The sequence below is a fragment of the Bidens hawaiensis genome, unplaced genomic scaffold, assembly GCF_021521415.1.
Source record: "Bidens hawaiensis isolate Kalapana, Puna unplaced genomic scaffold, B.hawaiensis_p1.1 tig00016126_1, whole genome shotgun sequence".
NCBI classification, from domain to species: Eukaryota; Viridiplantae; Streptophyta; class Magnoliopsida; order Asterales; family Asteraceae; genus Bidens; species Bidens hawaiensis.
Window position 1 is genome coordinate 240,172 of NW_027492469.1, and position 20,586 is coordinate 260,757.

General features: G+C 34.0%; 2 protein-coding genes and 1 pseudogene across 2 annotated transcripts; 1 reads left to right on the plus strand and 2 right to left on the minus strand.

Moving 5' to 3' along the window:
- Positions 1–1,467: 1,467 nt before the first annotated feature.
- On the minus strand, positions 1,468–4,893 carry LOC143550686 (uncharacterized). The gene is made up of 4 exons (XM_077041296.1): positions 4,492–4,893; positions 3,497–3,652; positions 2,594–3,226; positions 1,468–2,507 (listed from the first exon to the last, which is right to left on the minus strand). Exons 1-4 carry the CDS (start codon positions 4,891–4,893, stop codon positions 1,512–1,514), a joined length of 2,187 nt encoding a protein of 728 aa, XP_076897411.1. The 3' UTR covers positions 1,468–1,511.
- Positions 4,894–10,415: 5,522 nt separating this feature from the next.
- Positions 10,416–10,838, plus strand: LOC143550702 (glutathione S-transferase T3-like). The gene has a single exon (XM_077041309.1). The coding sequence runs from the start codon at positions 10,416–10,418 to the stop codon at positions 10,836–10,838; it is 423 nt and encodes a 140-aa protein (XP_076897424.1).
- Positions 10,839–17,330: 6,492 nt separating this feature from the next.
- LOC143550687 (putative pentatricopeptide repeat-containing protein At5g06400, mitochondrial pseudogene) lies at positions 17,331–20,406 on the minus strand (annotated as a pseudogene).
- Positions 20,407–20,586: the final 180 nt, after the last annotated feature.

A 20,586-nucleotide genomic window follows, 5' to 3' on the forward strand; every position in this document is an offset into this window, starting at 1 on the left:
TTGTGTATCCCATTCATGATGCAAATTACGTTCTAGGAGGGCGAGGATGACAAACATTTTTGATATAATATGAATACTATTTTTGACTCAAAATATCCATAAAATAAAAAGATCCAATTACAATAGAGAGGTAGGTAAGCGGGCAACAAGCTAGCCCGCTAGCCTCTTTTGATATACAAGCGTAACAAACATACAGTTAATGAGAGTAAAGATTAAACAAAGGATGCATAAACCAAAAAATTGATCCACTAAAGAAAACTCACTGGCCAAGGCTCTTGGTCTAGTAAGTACTTTACATGTAAGTATGTAGCATGTGGTGTATTATGTGTGTGTTTGTTACATATGTATACAATGTTTATGTGATAAATACCAACAAAGCGTCCTTAAGTCAGATAGATGAATCATTTGAGCCATATGTTACCCATTCAAGACCGAATCATTAAAAGCCTGACTCGAAACGAGGTTACATGAGCTTGAGTTTGAGCTCAAGCCTAATTAGAGTTCAATTAGTTTATGAAATTTTTAGCCCAGACTCCATATACATAGCTCGATACGACCCTATATATATTATAATATTTCATACGGCATTATTAATACTTTATATAATTACATAATAAAATATTACAATATAATAAAAATAACCAAATAAACATTCAAAATTAAAAAAATAATATGACATACAGATATAATATTACAATACAAATAAGATTTAAAATTTAAAATTTTTCGATTGCATATATATTTATAGAGATAACCTTCAAGGTAGGGTCCTGTAAACTTTGGATTACAAATTCTTACCAAAAAGAAATTTATAGAGACCACAAAGTCACAATCAACACCCACAAATGAAAAAGGTGAAAACTTTACAGCAAATACATATAAAGAGCCAATGAAATGAGTCACATGGTTAACATAAAAAGAATCATGACCAGTTGCTCCCTCAACTTGGAGGAGTTGGAATCAGAAAGTGGGTTCAAATCAACAGAAGTGGAACCAGACCACACATTTTGGAGCATAAAAGAGAAAGTTGACCAAAAAGTCGAGTTCTTTATCGAACACACGAGTCACATGGTTAGATGGTTACACAAAACAATCATCATTATTGCGGAATCACCAATTGCCCATCAACTTGGAAGCTGGAGTTAGAAAGCGGGTTCTATTTAAAACAGTTGGAATCAAACCACACATTATGTAAAAAAGTTGACTAAAAAAGTCAATATCTTTATCTGCAGCAAACCTAAAGGCAAAAGTTTTAACACAAAATCCTCAAAAACACCAGTTCCCATTAGCATGGGAATTGGAATCAGTAATCAAACAACAAAATATGAAACCAAAAACTAAAGTTGACCAAAAAAGTCAACGTCTTCATTTTGCAAAAGACGGAAACAGAGACTACACAGTTAGGACTCCCTTTTAAGTTATAACACAAAAACTATGAACAAGATTCAACAAAAACAAAGTTACTTTTAAACTATAAATCTATAACTCTCATTGCCCTTTGTGAAACTATTCTATGTTGCAACCGGCTTGGCTGCATCATCAACTTCTGGTGCTGAGGTGGCAGTGACTGGGACGAGGTCAGAACTCGGTGATGGTTGTAACTGAGTGTAGTGAAACTCAATCTGAAGCCTTTGATGAAGCGGTGTTGAAGAAAGTAAACCTCTTTTCATATCCGCTTGCAGTTCTCTTATTGGAATGGCTGCTAAAAAGCATTTTAGATACACCTTACAAGATTCTTTACCCTCACAGATAACCACTTCATTTTCCCTCAAATTGTTGATTGGGTCAACGGTTTCTGAAGTTGACTTTCTGGTAGAATCATCAGAAACGGGTTCAGAATCCGGAAGTTGATAAATTACTGTGTTTCGGTCAAACTTCAAGATATAAGCTTGATTGCACCCCTCAAAAAGCCTCTCCCCTAAAGTATCGATAATGTAATATGCATCCGAGTCAACTTTCAACACGAAAAAGTGGTCATTCCAGCTCACGATGTAGACTCGTGGCACTGACTCTCGACTAATCTCATCCCACATAGTATCGAAAGACATTGCACCATGCAAAAAGTCAAAACTACCCTCTTGGATTTCTTCAGGGTGAAAAAACCCGATAAAAGATTTTTCAGGAACAACCGATAAAGGGCGTAAATTGGCTTCAATAATGGTGTCAAGATCGAAATGTTTGTCGGGAAACCGGGCCCGGTAAACTTCATTTTCACAAAGGTTTCTCCATTCTAACGAGCCTTCGCTTATCAAAGAATCGAGTTGGGACTTAATCGGCATGTGATCGAGGTTATTTTGGAACCAATCAGCTATCACTGCTACTAACACGGTGCATGCACTCTCACCAGCGGCTCGTTCAGACCGTTGATCTATTGAAGCAAAGAAAACTTGTGTTATAAGCGTCATCAGCGTGTCACGGCTGATTATTTCCCTCTGTTCCCAATTTCCAACCGCAAAACTATCATCCCCAAATTCAGATACTGTAGATTGATTATTCAGCATAAACCACTGTTCAAAGAAACAAGAATACATTAGAAAGGATAACTTTTTTATGTTAAAAATGAAAACCACAAAAGGGTAGTTTACGGCTTTACCCCAAGAGATTGGTCGGAGCTGAGCTGGCGGCGGTCAAAGTCAATGTCATCACCACCTTCTTCAGCATATGCTTTCTTTAAAAGGGGTTCGCCTTTACTTTTTGGTGATCTTAAATTCAATTTTCTTTTCTTCCAAGGAAAGATACCTCGTTTTGGATTAGGAATAACATACGGTTCAGAATCAGAAGTGTTTGAATCATCATTTTGCGAGCAACCGACATCAGACTTTTTGTTACTGTAATACACACCGTCTTCATAAAAAGATCCTGTGGTACAATTAGCATATGCTAATGTACCATAGCTAAATGATTTCCTGATAGTGGTGTCATCATCTTCTTTGACTTCAGTTGACTCGCCTTCTTCAGATTCCTCATGTGACTCTGAGTCAAAAGGGTATGAGGAATAATCGCCTTCTTCACTCCTGCTATCGTGATCATCCTCACCAGACGTTTTTCTTCCTCGCCTAATTGACTCCGTAAATATTTTAACTTTTCTTAATCCAGCTTTGAGTGCAGAAAGTTCGTCTTTTTCTTCTGGTGAAGTTTCTGATATCTGACTATGACTTTGACTTTGACTTTGTGTCAGTTCCGCTGGTTCCTGTTCACCTCTCAACCTCGTCAAACTAAGTTGTATCTGCAAAACCAATTGCACATCATCAACTTTTGCGATAAATCGATTGTGTTGTTCAAGGATATTTTAGGTATTTTGTTTCTTAAAATATGTACCGAGTCAAACATAAAATTTTGATTCGATGGGTGGAATAGTTCAGTAGATACACATTTGCCTTTCTGAGAAAAGTTTCAATCTTTTAAGAAATAACGATGTGGTTGTTGTGGGACCTACATGCATATAACACAATAAACTACTACAAATTATGAAATGCTATGATTTAAGTTCACATACATGAAGAGAGGGGCAAGGTTCGGTTGGTCCACATGATGCAGTGAGAGGAATGGTGAGGTCAAGATCTTTTTCTTCAGCAGCAGAAACAGATTCAGCAAGATTCAAAGATGCTGTTCCAATTATAGGAATCTTGTTTTTCGGCCCCGGGCTTAATCCCTGGATTAAAAGAATCATATTAAAAACTATTAGCAAACAGTATCATAAATACTTGATATAGAGATTCTCAACATCAGCTTCACTAAAAACTTCTAAAGGAGACAGTTAGCATCACATTTTGAAAGTGAATCTGATTAATATTCTGCTGTTAGCTATGCAATGATTCAGTTTATTGAAAACTAATAATCTAGTTTAGTGAGAAGTTACATCATACAATACAACAGTCGGATTTACTTATTTATATTGATAATCGGACAATATAGGATACGAATAACATGACAAATTAACGGTACGTAATATGCGACAATCTAAATCTATGATCCGCGTCATCCGTATACGTATCCACGAACATTAAAGCGTCACTAATACACCAATCACATCTCGAGCTAAACTAGGGCTTTCGTCATCTATCGCAAACTTAATTAAATAACTACAACGAACTTAGCACAATAACCTTAACAAAATTGATCGCATTAGCACAATCTTCATTCCTTCTTTCTTAGCTGCATATCTTCTAGTCCAAAGAACCAAAAAGGGTATAAAACTTATAGCAATCATATGAAAAATAACCAAATTAACACCAAAAGGTTACACAATTTCATAGAAACATACACAAAAATGCAATAGAAACAATTTTTCTCTAGCATCATAAACAAGAACAATAAAACCCTAATTAAGGTAGATATAGCATATGCATATGTATATGTATATAATCAACATCATGACAAAAGGGAAAAAAACCATCCAATTTTAAAAATGTAAAAAAATTAAAAATCATGAAGCATGAAAATGGGCTCATAAATAAATAAAAAACAAAAAACAAGAAACAAGAAACTTACATTGAAGACAGTAAAACCAATCTCCCAAGGATTAAAAACAACATTATTATTATTATTATTATTATTATTATTATTATTATTATTATTATTATTATTATTATTATTATTACTGTCTTTAGAAGCTGCTGCAGAAAGTGTACAAACAGTTTGAAACTCTTCATCCCATTGAACGACACCGTTTGAGTCAACACCAAACCTTGTGTAATTTCTCTTAATTACTGTTCTTCTAAAAGAACTCAGACTAATCTTGGGCCCCTTCCACCTAATCTCCACAACCCTATGATGATTCTCATTCTCAGGATCATAACACCCTCCTTCCATTTTTTTGACCACCAATTTGACCTTGTATTTCTTTGACAGAAGCGGCGGCCATGGCCTCCATTTGATCACATTCGCCACCATTGTGGGTTTTTTTTAATGGGTTTGGGTAAAGATTGGATTTTTTGAGATGGGTTTGGAAAAAAGATTCAAGATTGAATGTGGGTTGGTCTGAAGAATGGATTTTGTGTCCGAAGAAAGCTGGTATTGTGTTAATGTAGAGAGAGAGAGAGTTAATTAAGGTCAAAGAAAAGATACACACGCGGAAATTTAAAGCGGTGTGGTTAAGTTATTAGAATGGGTGTGGTTGAGTTAATGATTTCCAGAACCAAATGTTGTGTAATAAGATAACGATAACGATTCACGCTTGGAATCTTATAGTGGTGGGTTTTCTCTTTATTGGTGTTTTTGGGTGAGTCAGGTTTGGATGTCAAAATTGGTATCAACTGTTGGCATAGTGTTTTAGAAAAACTCACTCAGATGGGTCGGGCATTGCTGGTGGTTCCAAACAGTTGTTAAAAAACGATAATAATAATAATAATAATAATAATAATATTTGATAGGGTTGTACTAAGAAGACTCCATCCTCAAATATGTATAGGAGTGTTTCTTTCATATTATATGTGTCGCCTGATGTTCATATGATTCTACGATGAGACGCAAAATAGTTATATGGTCGTACTATTTGTTGAACACCAACTGATATTGCTCCTCAACAGGGACGACCCTGGAGAGGGACACGGAGGGTGACCTTCCCTGCCCAATCTCCGGTAGCTTTAACATTTTCAATATTTTTAAATTATATATGTGTGTGTATATAATAAAAAAAAATTTGTATTATTAATATTTAAACTCAATTATTCAGTTCATTTAAGTCCATTATATATAAAAAAAATAGCACAACCCAAACCATAAATTTTTTAAAAATTTAATTGTTTAAATCTAATTAAAAACTAAGCCCATAAATTTTTTCACTATTGGGTCAAAATTATTCAACGTTTCTGGGGATGGCCATGCCCCTCGTACATATGATAAAATATTGAGAAAATTCCTAAGATAGTCACTTTTAGAGAGAAAAGTCTCATTTTAGTCTTTTTTTTTCCTCAAAATCTTTTATAATTTGGACTTGCAAGACGTTTTGGGAAAAAATAAAAATAAAGAAGGAGCATGCCAAATTTCGAAGGAAAGTCAGGTAAAAGACGAGATTTGGGGAAATAAGGTCGTGCAAGTCTAAATTATTTTGGGGAAAGATTTGGAAAAATATGGACTTTTGCTCCAAGATTACAACATAATTTGGACTTGCACGGCATTATTTCCCCAAATCTCGTCTTTTACTTGACTTTCTTTCGAAATTTGGTCTGCTTCCTCTTTATTTTTATCTTTTTCCAAAGCGTCTTACAAGTCCAAATTATAAAAGATTTTAAGGAAAAAATGGCTAAAATGGGACTTACCTCTCTAAAAAAGGCGATTTTAGGAATTTTCCCTAAAATATTTGGTATGTAATAATGTAATATGGCTCATAATTTTGTTTCATTTTTTATATTTTTATTTGTTATTTTTTTTTCTTTTTTTTATATGAGACGTCATTTTTTAGCCAAGCCCATTTAATGTCACCTAATAAGTCAACTCAAGCGGACAACAATCAAATTTACTTTTTATATTCTAGAAATCATATTACTTAATATTTTCTTAAAAGCTTTTTTTTTACCGACTAAACTGCGGTTTCGTCCCTGTGATTTGTCAAAATCTACGGTTTTAATTTAATAGTTTCAAATTTGCGATTTTCGTTCCTATGATTTAATTACATTTGCAATTAAACCCGAATTCACTAATCCCGTTAAGTCTGGCCGTTAAACCCATCAGCGTGTCCTTTATGTGGGGGGCAATTTTGTCCTTTTTCCCCAAAATGCACCCCAGCCCCTCACGTTAAACTATTGAACTAAAACCGCACATTTTGACAAACCACATGGACGAAAACCGCAATTTGCTTTTTTTTTCATATGTTTTGTTTCTCCACGTATTTCAAATGAGACTAAAACTCATCACTAGACCAAATTAGTGGTTGTAATCATGTTACGCGTTTACTTGTATAATTTTATTGATCTTTAAATAATTATGGATTTAAGGAAGATTTTCATATATAATTTATTTTTTCGTTTTATACACCTTAAATAGAGGAGCGTAAGAGCATTCTCATTCCATCCATTAAAACACCTTCTATCTTTAAATTTTAAAAAAATCTTTCAATTCCTCACTTCATCCAATCCCCTGTTCATGTACCCTATCTCTTATTTATAAAAATATACTACAGTAACTCTTTATTTATAAAAAGCTACTATATCCCTCCCTATCTCAACTCCTGGACTTTCACCCGCCAATTTCATCTTCTCCCACCCATCTTCCTTTCCCTCTTACTTTGAAGTAGGTTAATCTACTTTCTCCTTTCTTGCTTCTTTCCCTATGAAACAAATCGGTGGCAAAACCTAAATCAAAGAAATCTTTGTTCATCGACAAAAGCTACAGCATGTACTCTCTCCATCTCTCAGTTTCAATATGTTTATTATAGGATTAAAACTATTAGTATGATTTGGAGGTGTTCTTACAAATATGCCGGCATGATAAGAGATGTTAATTAGGGTTTGTAGATGTTCTAGTTCCATGTTCTTGGATAGTAATTTGGGTTTATTGGTGTTTGTTGATGGATTATAATTTGGTTCATGGTTAGGGTTTAGGGTTTGTAGATACTTAGAGTTGTATACAAATATGTTCATAGAGGATAAACATGGTGGTTTCTTTTATCATCATATTTTTAACACGTTTCAGTTTTGTGTGGATTTCTTTAATTTATTTGGTCCATTTTGTTGTTTTCAGAGTATGCACGTTGTTTTCTTTTCTTGGTTTAATACATTTGAAGTTACAAATAGCACTAATAGTGGAATTACCCACATAGGATGCAAGTTTTGTAGAACATGAAACAATTAGGGTAATTAAATTGTGTTCATTTATATAATTAGTATGTGTTATAAATATTGGTCAACTAATGAAACTATTGTGACTATTATAATAGATAAGAGAACACACTCATTTATTGTTTTATGTTATGTGTTTGGATTAATATTGTGACATTTGTCAATTTCGGGTCTTGTTTGTATTCGTTTTTGTATTTGTTTATTATGTAAACCGACCCGATTTGTAAACCGAAGCTTATGTTATAATCAAAATGATGGATTTATGTTACAATATTGTTTCACACTTGTTGGTTCTTGAAAACATCCTACCTTTATTTTTATTTTTATTTATTTATTTATTTAATTATTTTTTTTTGTTGTTTTGTGTTTTTGTCTTGATCCATTTTGCATGAAAACTCTTGTGTCTCACACCCATATTTGACCACCAACATTACCCTATATATACACCACCTTTCCTCTTCATTTTTCCTTGCTACAACTCAAAAAAAAAAAAACTCTCTCAAACATCAAAGATTCAAGGTTATCTTCTTAAGTGTTCTTGAAGGTTTTTAGTCTTTCATCTTAATTAGTTTATGTAGCCTTATTAATACTTGTTTATGGTTGTGCAACATATATATAATATACACCCCTTGTTTACCTTTGGTAGTTACTTCTCTGATTCCGGTCGGTGAGGTTTCGGACCTCATAAGGCAAGGCTTCATGGAGGACTTCGTGTCCTTAATATATATACATCTATATAACTTGTTCATACATATTAATCTTGCTTATTTTAGTTTGTTGGTCATGTTTACAAGTTCCATGGTTATGGGTTTTTAAGAGTCTATGCTTCGGTTTAACCGTAAATAGCTCTAAACCGTAAACCGAACTTTGTTAGTAGTTTTTTTAAATAATTGTTTAAACATGCTTATTGTTAGATCTAAGTTTCTAAAATCATTTTTACAAATTCTATGGTTATGGGTTTGTAGAATCTTACCTCGGTCTTAACCCGAAACACGATCCGAACCGAAAACCGAACTTTTGTTTAAAGACTTTATTGTTAACTTTTGGTTGTAAAACTTAAAGTATTTTTTTTTATTTGTACATTATTATACAAGTTCTTTAGTGGTTGGACATGTGGAAACCAAACCGATTCTTACTCGCTTAAGACACACAAGTGTGTTTTTTTTAGCCATCAAGACTTGTATATTTCTTTAAAAATAGTTACAAATTGATTTTTAAATATTTTCTTAAGTACTTGGAAATGTTGGATCCAACTTGATCTCATAACAAAGTTTGGACCGACAAAACCGAACACTCTCTTAACGTGCGTTGTTAGTTCTAAAACAATGGAACTACATACTTGGTTAAGTCTTATTAAATTTTATTGAGTTATCTCATAACATTCAATATTTTGGAAAGTTAACTTTGGGTTTGACCAATTATCAAGACCCGAACCGACAACCCGAACACTCGATAAAAAAAACCGTTTTAGTATCTTTATTCCAAAGGGATTTGCATTCTTGCATTTTACCCACCTTATTACTTAACATAGGTTGAGTAAATATTAAGGTTAGATACTTTAACCTGGTTTCGAGCAAACTTACATTTTTAAAGGATTATTATTATAAATTCTTAAATAGTTACATTTTAAACCTTGAACTTTAATTATTTACATTTCTCAACATTTATTTTGTTTAAAGACCTTCAAGACAACCTTTCTAAATTCAAGACTTCTTTTCTTTTTAGGCATTGTGCGTTAAACTCGTCGTTCTGACAAATCTCCAAATTATCATCTTTCAAGTTTACTACTTGATGGTGAGTACTTCATACCCCATTTTCCATCATTTATTTTGGGGGTGACATTTCATACTTATTCAACAAAATGCTTTATATTTGAATCTTAAACCACAAACGTAATTTTATACTTTACCTAAATAATTGCTCGATTTGGTATTCTATGCTTATATGCTTATGTGTTTATCGCTTTTGGTTGGTGGAACTATAAAATCCTAGACTATTTGGCATCCCCTTATAGCAAGGTGTCGTTAACGTAATGCAATTAACGATAACTATAAAATCCTAGACTATTTGGCATCCCCTTATAGCTAGGTGTCACTAATGTGTTTAGCGATATCTACTTGTCCAAATTACCACTTTTATTTATCGTTTCGTATGCAAGTTTTGTGGCTATCTTTATTATATACTAATATGATTAAACTTATGAATTGCTCACCAACCTTTGTGTTGACAAACTTTATTTTATGAAATGTTGCAGGTTTGCATCTTGGTTGATTTATGATTGTGAAGAAAACGATATCAAAGACCTTAGGATATTAGTAAAAATGAACAATATCAAATTTGCAATATTTTGTGATATCTTGTTTATGGTTATTTTATGGATAATTGTTATGTGACATTTTCGATGTTGTGAAATGAAATGAGTTTATTAAATACTGTCACTTTAATTAGTGTCATGTGCTTATGGACAATCGTTACACCTCGGCATGTTCCGCCGCCTTTGGTCGGGGTGTGACAAATATGAGAGTAAAAAAAAAGCAGGGTTGATTATATATACATGCATGCATATGATCAATAAAATGTTGTATTTCTTTATCAATCCTAATATAATGATCTTTGTATCATATTATAGTTTTGAGCATGGATTCACAAGATCAAGGTTTATCCTACACCAACCTTCTTTGTGGGAATTCTATTGTGAGCCTTGACAACTCTCCACCCTTACCCACAAATCCAAACAGTGTTAAGAAATCAAAAAGGGGAGTGAACTTCACTGCTAAAGAAGACGAGCTAGTCGTCGCTGCATGGCTTAATCATAGCCTTGATTCCATTCAAGGAATGGATCAGAAATACTCTCAATTGTGGGAAAATATCTATTTGTTCTTCGAGCAACATAAAGAAACCACAAACGAAAGGTCAATCAAGTCTTTATCAAATCGATGGTCTTGCATTCAAAAGGCCACTAATACTTTTTGTTCGTGCCTAGATCAAGTTGAACGATTAAATACAAGTGGCATAACTGATCATGATAAGGTAGAAATTCCACACTCTAACTTGTTTTGAGAGTATTTTATAATGTTGGTTTAATCTTAACGAGTCGGGTCAAAGTTGGTTATGAAATCAAATTAAGTTTGCATTTAATGGGTAAGTGCCAATAAAGCAAAGAGAGTACAAACCAGCATAAAAAATACTTATTTTGTTTATCTAAGATGTATTTTATTTGTTTAAATGCAAGTTTGAAAAGGCAAAGTTTATGTACCATAAACAAGAAAACTGCAGCATCCCGTTCGAGCATTGTTGGAACCTATTAAAGAACCAACCTAAGTGAATTTCACGAAAGGCTGACTCAAAGCAAAAGAGGACAATGGTCCCATCCCCGACCCCAACCACAACCCCATCCGAGGCTGGCAATGCAATTGAGAATGAAGTTATCGATTTGGATCGACCATTGGGTAGGAAAGCTGCAAAACGATTACGAAAAGCTGAAAGTGAGCAAACCGAGGAAATCAAACAACTCAGAAAGATGAAGTATACACTTTCAGAGGAGTCGTGGGCTCAAGAGAAAGTTTTATCGCCTTCGGGCCGAGAAGATGGAGTATGACAGACTTGCTGAAGAAGAAAGGATGAGGTTGAAGGCAGAACAGTTGAGAATTGAAGCTGAGAAAACGGAGCTTTCAAAGAATGAATCCGATCAACGGATTATGATGTTGGATGTGAGTGCTATGACAGAACTCCAGCGACTATATTTTGAAGAACTTCAAAGGGAAATCATAATAAAACGCAGTCGTGCTTGAGATAATCGCTTTAAAGGCCGAACACTGGTGCATATATATTGGTGCTACAAGGAAATCTAATTCCCCTTTTTGGTGTTACATGGAAATCTTACTGCAGAAGTACAGATATTTTGTGGTATTGTCTAAACTCTTACTTTTATAGTTTTGGGGTTCCATGGAATTCAGTTTGTAGCCTTCTCTAGCCTTGTGGATGTTGGTCTTATTTTGTTTTTAATTAAAGGTTGTTGAAATGTTACTTTGTTTGAAGTTAATGTGATTTAAGATGCAATTTAATGTGCTTTGTTTGGGTGTGTGGTTGCTTCAAATTAATGTGCTTTAAGCTGCATTTTTGTTATGCTTCTCTATGTAGCTGTACTTTTTTTTATAAGTTAAAGGGACATTAGTATCATTCTGCAGCTCTTGTTATTCTATATGTTCATGTGATATTTCTTTTATATTGCATCACCTCCTACTGCATTGGTGTTTGGATTGCTGCTGTGATTTGTTTGCATTGCAGCATAATAGATGTGATTTGTTCTTGTGATTTCTTTGTTTGAATTGCATCAATTGTTAATGTGATTTGCAGCAGTAATGTGTTTGAATTGCAGCAATTAATGTGATTTGCAACAATGAAACAAATCTGTCTTCAATCGCGCAACTTAGGAGAGCTTTATTTAGTTAATTTTTTTCCTCTGTATTCTTCCATGGTTTTGATTCTCATTTATGCTTCTATTGAATTTGTAATTATTGAATTTGTAATTCGCTTTTAATATTATTATTTATAGTGATTCTTGATAACTTGATTTACAAGCAGTAATAAAGTCATGTTTGGATAAATTTAGGTTGCACAAAAACTCAAAGATTGATGAGATAATAGCAATTAAGTAGCAACTAGGGATGAGCGTTTTCGGTACCGGTACTGAATTCGGTACCGAATCGATACCAAGTTTTGAGTTTTCGGTAACCGGTACCGAACCAAACATATCGGTACCGTTACCGGTACCAACTATTTCCGAATTTCGGGATCTGTACCGGTACCATCCCGAGCTCATCCCTAGTAGCAACAATAAAAATAGTAGCTTGAAGTGATATATATTGTTGTTTATCCTGCTGTTGGATTGTGTACAAGCATGTGGACAAGAATTTATAGGACAAAAGCCATCTGAATATATTTTTGAAGTTATGTTTTAAAATTGGATCGGGATTGTTATAGTTTGCTTACTGTTTTTTTATTTTAGTTGGCATGTTAGTTCTAGTTTTTCTTTTTGGTGGCATGATGATAACACAATATTTAATATACAAAAGATAACAGATCACCATGGTTAAAGCATTTACTAACCCATGTGGACTTAGACACATAGGAATGTGCAGCTCACATACTTGGAATTGCGTCTTGTGGGCTTTCTTTGCCTGCTGCAATGATATGTTCTCTTGGATATATCACTGCAAACTGTTTGTTAAGAACTCCTACTGTAATTTTGGTATTTTTTTACCTAAGGGTAATTTTGGTATTTTATTTACTCTCACTAGTGGTAGCAGGTTATAGATTTTTAGAAGGCTAATACGAGTCATTCATAATTACAAGTGCAGTTTAGTGAAGCTTCTTTACGCGTTACAATGTATAATTGTTTCGGGTTACAATGTAGTGCAGTTTAGTGAAGCTTCTTTTCACGTTTCACTGAAGAGTCGAAATTTGGTATGCTATATAGTTGGATTGAAAATTGATATTAATATAGTTCAAGTTTGCTGCGAATTTGCAGACGGGTCAAAGTCAACAAAATAAATGGAACTCAGTCAAAGTTTTGTTCAGACAAATGCTTTTTTGGATGAAGTTAATTGGGACCTACACATAAATTAAACGCATATCGATATAATGTTTGGTTTAGTATATTGTATGAGTTCGACCGGAGTTTAGGCTCGCTTAATGTTTGTGATTTTTCTAAAAGTTATTAGAATTTTGTAGATGGAAAAATATAATAAGACAAAATAGTAAGTAGTTAAAATTGTAAATGAATAGAAAGAAAAAAAATAATAAAAAAAATATATAGAGATAGATATAGAGGATAGGATGTGTGGTGTTTTTTAAAATGAGAGACATATTTTAAAAAGTAGTGATTTTTTGTTAAATTATAAGGTTAAATATAGTGGAAGGGATGTAAATGCTCTAAGATGTTTGAATTTTGAAATAACTTATTATGTTAAATTAAATTCAAATTATTATGAAAATGTTAATAACAATATTATCTAGTCAATACAGGACTAGCTAACTTGGTAGAGCCTCTCGTCTTTTTAATTGGAGGTCTCTAGTTCAAAACTATAAAATTCTAACTCATGGTTCACAAACGTTTACAACTCTTAGCTACTCTAGCTACATATTAAATAAATAAGTATCCATATCGAATAAAATATTATCATCATGTTTTATACGTTGTTAGATGAAGGCAATCTCAAAATTGGTGAACTCGTGGAGGTATCCACGGGATAATAAAAAATAGGTTTGTGAACTACTACTTGTGTTAAAGGGAACTAAATGCTACACGTAATTCTTTAATAGGCATGTGCAAATTACTTTTTTTCTTTTTTTGAAACATGTAATTTTACTAAGCATTTGCCAAAAAGAACACCAAAGAATGTTGAAAATTTCTTATAAAGTTGTCCAAATAAGAACTATATCATACAAAAATATCTTAAATATATATAAACAAAACCTTTGAAAATTTTCTGATTGCTCTCTATTTTCTCTCAAGTCATGAGATTGTTGTATTTGTAAATGAAGATTTCTTATGCATTTGACATGAATTCAAGGGTATGGGTCTAATCAAGCCCAGATAACCCCGTTTATCTCATTAAATAAAAAATTAATCTTACCAAGTATTTGATATGGAAATTATATAAAATAGAGACATACTAAAAATTAATATCTGATTTAAAAAAAAATGATATTATTTATAATAAGTTTATAGTAAGTAAATAAGCTAGTCATGGGTCTCACAAAACACAGATAGTTTTTAAACCATATTATAACATCTCATTTGTTTGTGAAACCCTTTTATCATCAAGCACTAAGTATATTATTAACTTTCTTACAATAAATAAAATTAAAATCCAAAAAAGTATATAAATATTACAAACGAATAACGTAAAACAACTCTCGTAATGCAGGGGATAAAAGCTAGTTACATATATAGAGAGTCGGTTATATATACTAAAAAGGATTAAAATTACAAAGAGCTTGAACAGCTTCTAGAATGTGAAACCTGCATCATAAGAATATTATGCGTTGTGGAGAGGCTTTGCCGTCTCTCCGCATCATCATCGCCACATAGGAAATGAAGTTTTAAAGGTCCTTTTCATAAAGTTTTGTTGTGGTTTAAAGCTCCATTTATTATATTATATACATATATGTGTGTGTGTGAGTGAGAGAGAGAGATAGGTGGCCCCACCTTCTCCCCATACCGTCCGTTATTCTGTCACTGCCCCCACCCCTTACCGCCCCGGGGCGGTGTTCCACGCCCATACAACCCCCCTACAGCCCTCTCCACACCCACACCGTATGGTCTAAAGGAAGAGATAATGGATCGCTGCACAAAGTGACGCTTGACTAGTTGAGTTAAACATAATGTATATAAATGTGTTGTATGCAGAAGTTTATAAATTTTATAACATATTTTAAGAATATGGCAGCATTGTACTCGAATTAAAAATAAAATACTCTCTTTTATGGCATAAACTTTTTTTTTATTAAAACTAATAAACTATATAAAAGTCTATCAAGTTAAAAAATAACATAAATAAATAAAGAGCAATAAATATGTCTATTCCCTCTGTATATTCCCAACCATGTATATACTATACACACACATACTACGAATGCATTTGTTACGTGAGTTGCAAATTTTGATGCTTCTTTCACTGAAATCGTTGTACATTAAAGAACATAAGCTATGCAAACATATTTTAATATTATTCATGAAAACGACATGTCATCGTCGTTATTTATACTCTAAAACATGTTATGTACACCGACACCGGTTCATTCAATGTCATGCAAATTTTCTAAAATGGGCTGCCAACAATTCTTATCTGTACGTGTCGTATACGTATTTTGAGAATTAATTGAAAACATAAATTGTTGGACAAAAGCGTTTATATATTAAATTAATAAATGGTAAAATGTGATGAGTCGAGTTATTTTTTATGAACACACATTGTTACTATCTTAAGTAAATATCAACTCGTCCGGTTCTATTCGCATATTGCATATTGGATCGTAAGGTTATAAGAAATGTTTTGTTAAATATCATCATGTTTTGGACTTATTAAATGTGAAAAGAAAATAAAGTTAAGTTGATGAATGTAAAAGTTTGTATATTTTCGTGTGTTTAGAAGTGAAAGCAACAACACCATAGATTTTTATAAGTAGGTGTTGGAATCTATTTCGGATGGGGGGGGGGGGTAAGATTCCTAACAACTTGAGAGAGAATGGAGATCGGTTCTTGATGTAAAGAAACAAGTAAAGAGTGTAGTTTATTATGAGTGAATGAATTATATTGTTCCTTCTCTCTCCTTTTATAGAGGAGAGGATTATACATATTATCTATCGGGTTCATCAACATTGTCCGGGCCTTTTGGTTCATTATGCTTTCCTTTGGTCCGATGAACTCGTAGATCTTTACCTCCTGGTTCCTGCCTCTTATCCCGGGACATCCGTGCATTGGGTCACCCGCTGGATCAGACGTGCAACATGTGGTTTCCCTCGCAAATCGTTCCTTCCAAGCAAGCTTCTAGAACGTTTGGGCTATTGGGCCTTTCGCTATTGGAGTATTGGGCTTGTTGATGTTACTGGGCTGAAGTTTGCTCATGAGGTCCATCTCATGGGTATGCTCTTCAATTGGCAAATTGGAAATAAATAATTCCAACATTTATGTATTGCCCGATAATAATCCAAACTTTAAAAATCATTACCCAGCGGTCCCAACTTTCAACTATTTTTGTCTCAATGGACCTCCGTTAAAAAACACTTAACGCTGTTAAGTTTTTTCCCGAGTTTCAAACCGATGTTTTAGGGCTTTTGATCAAAAGAACGATACGAGTCAACCGATGTAAAACTTATCTCGAAACGGTTATCCAAGCGACGTAACAATGTTTCAATTCGGGTGTCTAACTTCCAAGCTAGAGTACAAACCTAACCTGGCTCTTCTTAGGCTCTATAGGATCTGTTGGGTTGGGCTACTTTTTTACAGCACACGTTTTGGGCTGGGCTGTTTAAATTATTTAAACTAAACTTATTCTGAATAACTTAAATATAATTACATATACCTTGTATCTTGAAGGTAGCAACAGATCTTAAAAATTTCTCCAAGTGAAACACGAACCATATTGAGCCAATAAAATTAAAGAAATCATAACCCGATAAGCATTTAAATATGAAACTTTTGGATAAAGAATCTAGTGTTGTCCTTAAAAGAGATTCCTTTTAACACCAGAAGTGCTATATAATCATTTCAGCACTTATTCAATAGATATCCACTAAGATGATTTTATCATATACACACAAAGACTTATCCAATTTGATCAAATGGTGTTTTAAGTATTATTTTCTTACATGATTTGATCAAATTATATCATGGGAATCTTACATCTTAAGTAAACTGTAGCATCAAATAAAGCTCTAACAATATCTATTAGATGTGAATTAGACATCCCTTAAGACTGATAACATATCAATAACACAATCGCATCTACCGAAGAATGTTCACATATATATAAAAATCTTGACAAATTAAGCCAACAATTTTCGTTTACTCGCAAGATCCCATTTTCTCCTAAGAACAGTTTGAGCTAGTTTATGTTTTCCCTCGCGATTTAATCCATAAAATACTTCGCGAAAATTAACCGTACTTGGAGCAAACCCAACGCTTAACATCTCAGGCAGAAGCTGCATGGCTTCTTCAGACTTACCTTCCTTACATAAACAAGAAATGAACATAGAATAAGTCTTGTAATCTGGCAATGGCCCTTCATTTTTCATCCTATGAAAAACATTCCAAGCATCATTAATCTTCCCATTACTCACATAACCATGAATTAACGATGAATAAGTAACGATTGTGGGTTCACACCCGTCTTCTTTCATCTTCTCAAAAACCTCTAAAGCTTTAGATATTTCTTTTTCTTTGAAGAAATAAACTATTAACGATGTATAAACATGAACTGTAGGAAAGATGTTGACCAGTTTCATTGATTCTATCTTCTCCAATGCATCTTGTAACCGCCTTTTCCTAAGTAGCATGTGAATTAAGCTTCCATAAACATACCAGTTGAGGGTATTTTGGTCTTTTTCACCAACCTCATTTATCATCACAAAAGCTTCTTCTACATTACCTGCTCGACAAAGAGCCCTAATACACAACGAGTTAGCTAAAGGTGCCGAAAATCCAAGTGTACATAAAACTTTGACACATGTTTTAGCTTCCGACACGCTATTAACTTCGCATAAACACTCAAGATATGCTTCTATTAACTCTTTATCGGGTACAAGTCCAGCTTGAATCATCTCCGAGAACACCTCGATTGCTTCATTTACCTTTCTACCCTTTTTCCCACAAAGGGAAATGATCAAAGATTTGTATGTACTACTATTTGGATTCAAACCTCTATCCTTCATTTCTTTGAACAATTTGAGAGCAATTTCGGTTAAACCTATTCGACCATATTGCATAATCATAATAGTCAACGTGTCTGATGAAACCAGCAAATCTTTTCTAACCATTTCATTAAACAAGCTTCTCATATGCTTAAAATCCTTCCCTTTTCCAGCAATTTTCATAGCCATATTATACGTTTCTGCAGTGTGTTTGTAACCGTCTTTCTTACCCACCCATGTGAAAAACTGCAATGCTGCACCACCATGTAGGCTACATTTTCTCAGTATCTCCACAACTAAATCGGGTGTGATATAAAGATCACAGTTTTGTAAAGCTTCCTCTTTTGAGCACCAAGGCATTGAGGATGACACAATATCACAAACTTTGTGAAGATCATGGTCAGTAAAAGAATTAGCAGGCGCACATGTTGCTACGGAATCAAGGGTAGTTTCGTCTTTTGGCTGTAACTGGACCGAGCTTGAATCAATGGTGGTTTCGTCTCTGTTACTGCTCGTACTTTGGATCTTTTTTACTTCTTGTATCTTCCCAAATTCCCCTTTTATACCCAAATGAGATACAATCCAGTTGAATATATTATCTGTTATAACTAACTTTAAACCTTTCATATGACTCAAAACATTGATAACTTCATCATACCTAGAAATTTTGCATAACTCCTTGATGAAAACCATATAACATTTGCTAGTTAGCTTCACTCCTTTCTTCTCCATATTCTTTACGATTTCCCATGCTTCAGAAACACGGTTTTGTTGAACATACCCAGAAATTACAGCAGCTATTGCTACACTGTCTAATTCAACACCTGTTTCCATCATCATGTTATACATATCAAACCCTTCTTTAAACTCGTTGATTCTAAAAAGGTGTTGCATCAGCTCTGTGTAAGTAGAGACTGCAACCATTTGTCCACAATCTTTTAATTTGTGAAACAATTCAAGCGCTTTGGAGATTTCGTTTCTTCTTAAGTACCCGTTGATTACAATTTCATAAATCTTGTTGTCAATAGCATCTTTTCTTTTTAATATATCAACGATCTCTAAAGCATCACTGATCCGACCCGCACGACACATTCCCTTCACCAACATCTCAAAATGTTCGGCCTCCATTGCAATATCTTTGTTCTTCATATCCTTTATGACTTCTAATGCTTCTGTTATTCTGCTCGAAATGCAAAAGCTCTTAAGCATACACGTGTAAGCTTCTTGTTCAGGGATTTGGGAAATCTTTATCATGTCATTAGCAATCAAGCGGACAGCATTAGTGTCTCCAGAGTGTGCTAAACATTGTAACAACAGTTTGTATAAAGCTTTATCCGGTTCCATCTGGTTAGACACCATCTCCTTGTAGAACTCCATCGCAATGTCGGCTTTTTTACCATTACAAAGTGCACGCAACATTACTTTATAAACCGCCAAATCAGGTTCAAAACCCGACCTTTTCATGTCTTCAAATAACAACAAAACTTTCCCAATAGCATTCGACTTTCCGTACTGAGAAATAAGGATAGTCCATGTCTTATTATCTTTCTTACACGAGTTATTCTCCATTTCATTACATAATTCTTCAATCACTTCAAATTTTCTCGATTCTCCAAGTATATAAATCATCGTATTGTACGTTTCAGTCATGACAAATGATCTGTTTTTACCCTTTACCCAATTAAAGAACCATAAGGCTAAATCAGGCACTTTAAAACACCTCTTCAAAACTTTACCAACAGCATCGGAATCAAACCCGACGCGCATTTCTTCCAACTGTCTCTCAATCGAGGCCTCGCTCTCTCCGCCCCTTAAAATCTGTGTAGCCTTATGCACTACAAGACTCACATCCTTTTCGGAAACAAGCAACTCTTGGTTCAAACAGGCATTTTCACAAACACCTTGTGTGCATTCCAAAGAATCTCTCACATCATCACTTCCGGAGTTTATTATTGGAAACTGGTTATGGGTATCCACATTGAAGTCATGGGTTCCTATAATTTCAGTGATTTCATCAAAAAGATCGATAAATTCTTTCTTTTCTTTACCATTTTTTATATGGTCTTGTTCAGTGTTGTTCCGATTTGGGTTACGGGTGGGTTTAGTGATGATTGAATAGCTTAAAGATTGTAGATTTGTGACGTGAATGGGTAATAGATTAGCACTCGAGTATATTGATCGGATTCTAAATAAGCGTTTCATACTCGTGATGAACTGATGCAGCTTTGGGTTTAAATTTATGGATATTTATTCCTCTTTACTGACATTCATTTATCCTTTTTTTGTTGTAACTAACGATCAATTTATGCCCGGTACTTCGTACGCGGCCCCCAATGGCTAAAGGTAACCCGAGCCGACCATGAGTCCGGACGGACGGAGCCCCTAGCAGTCC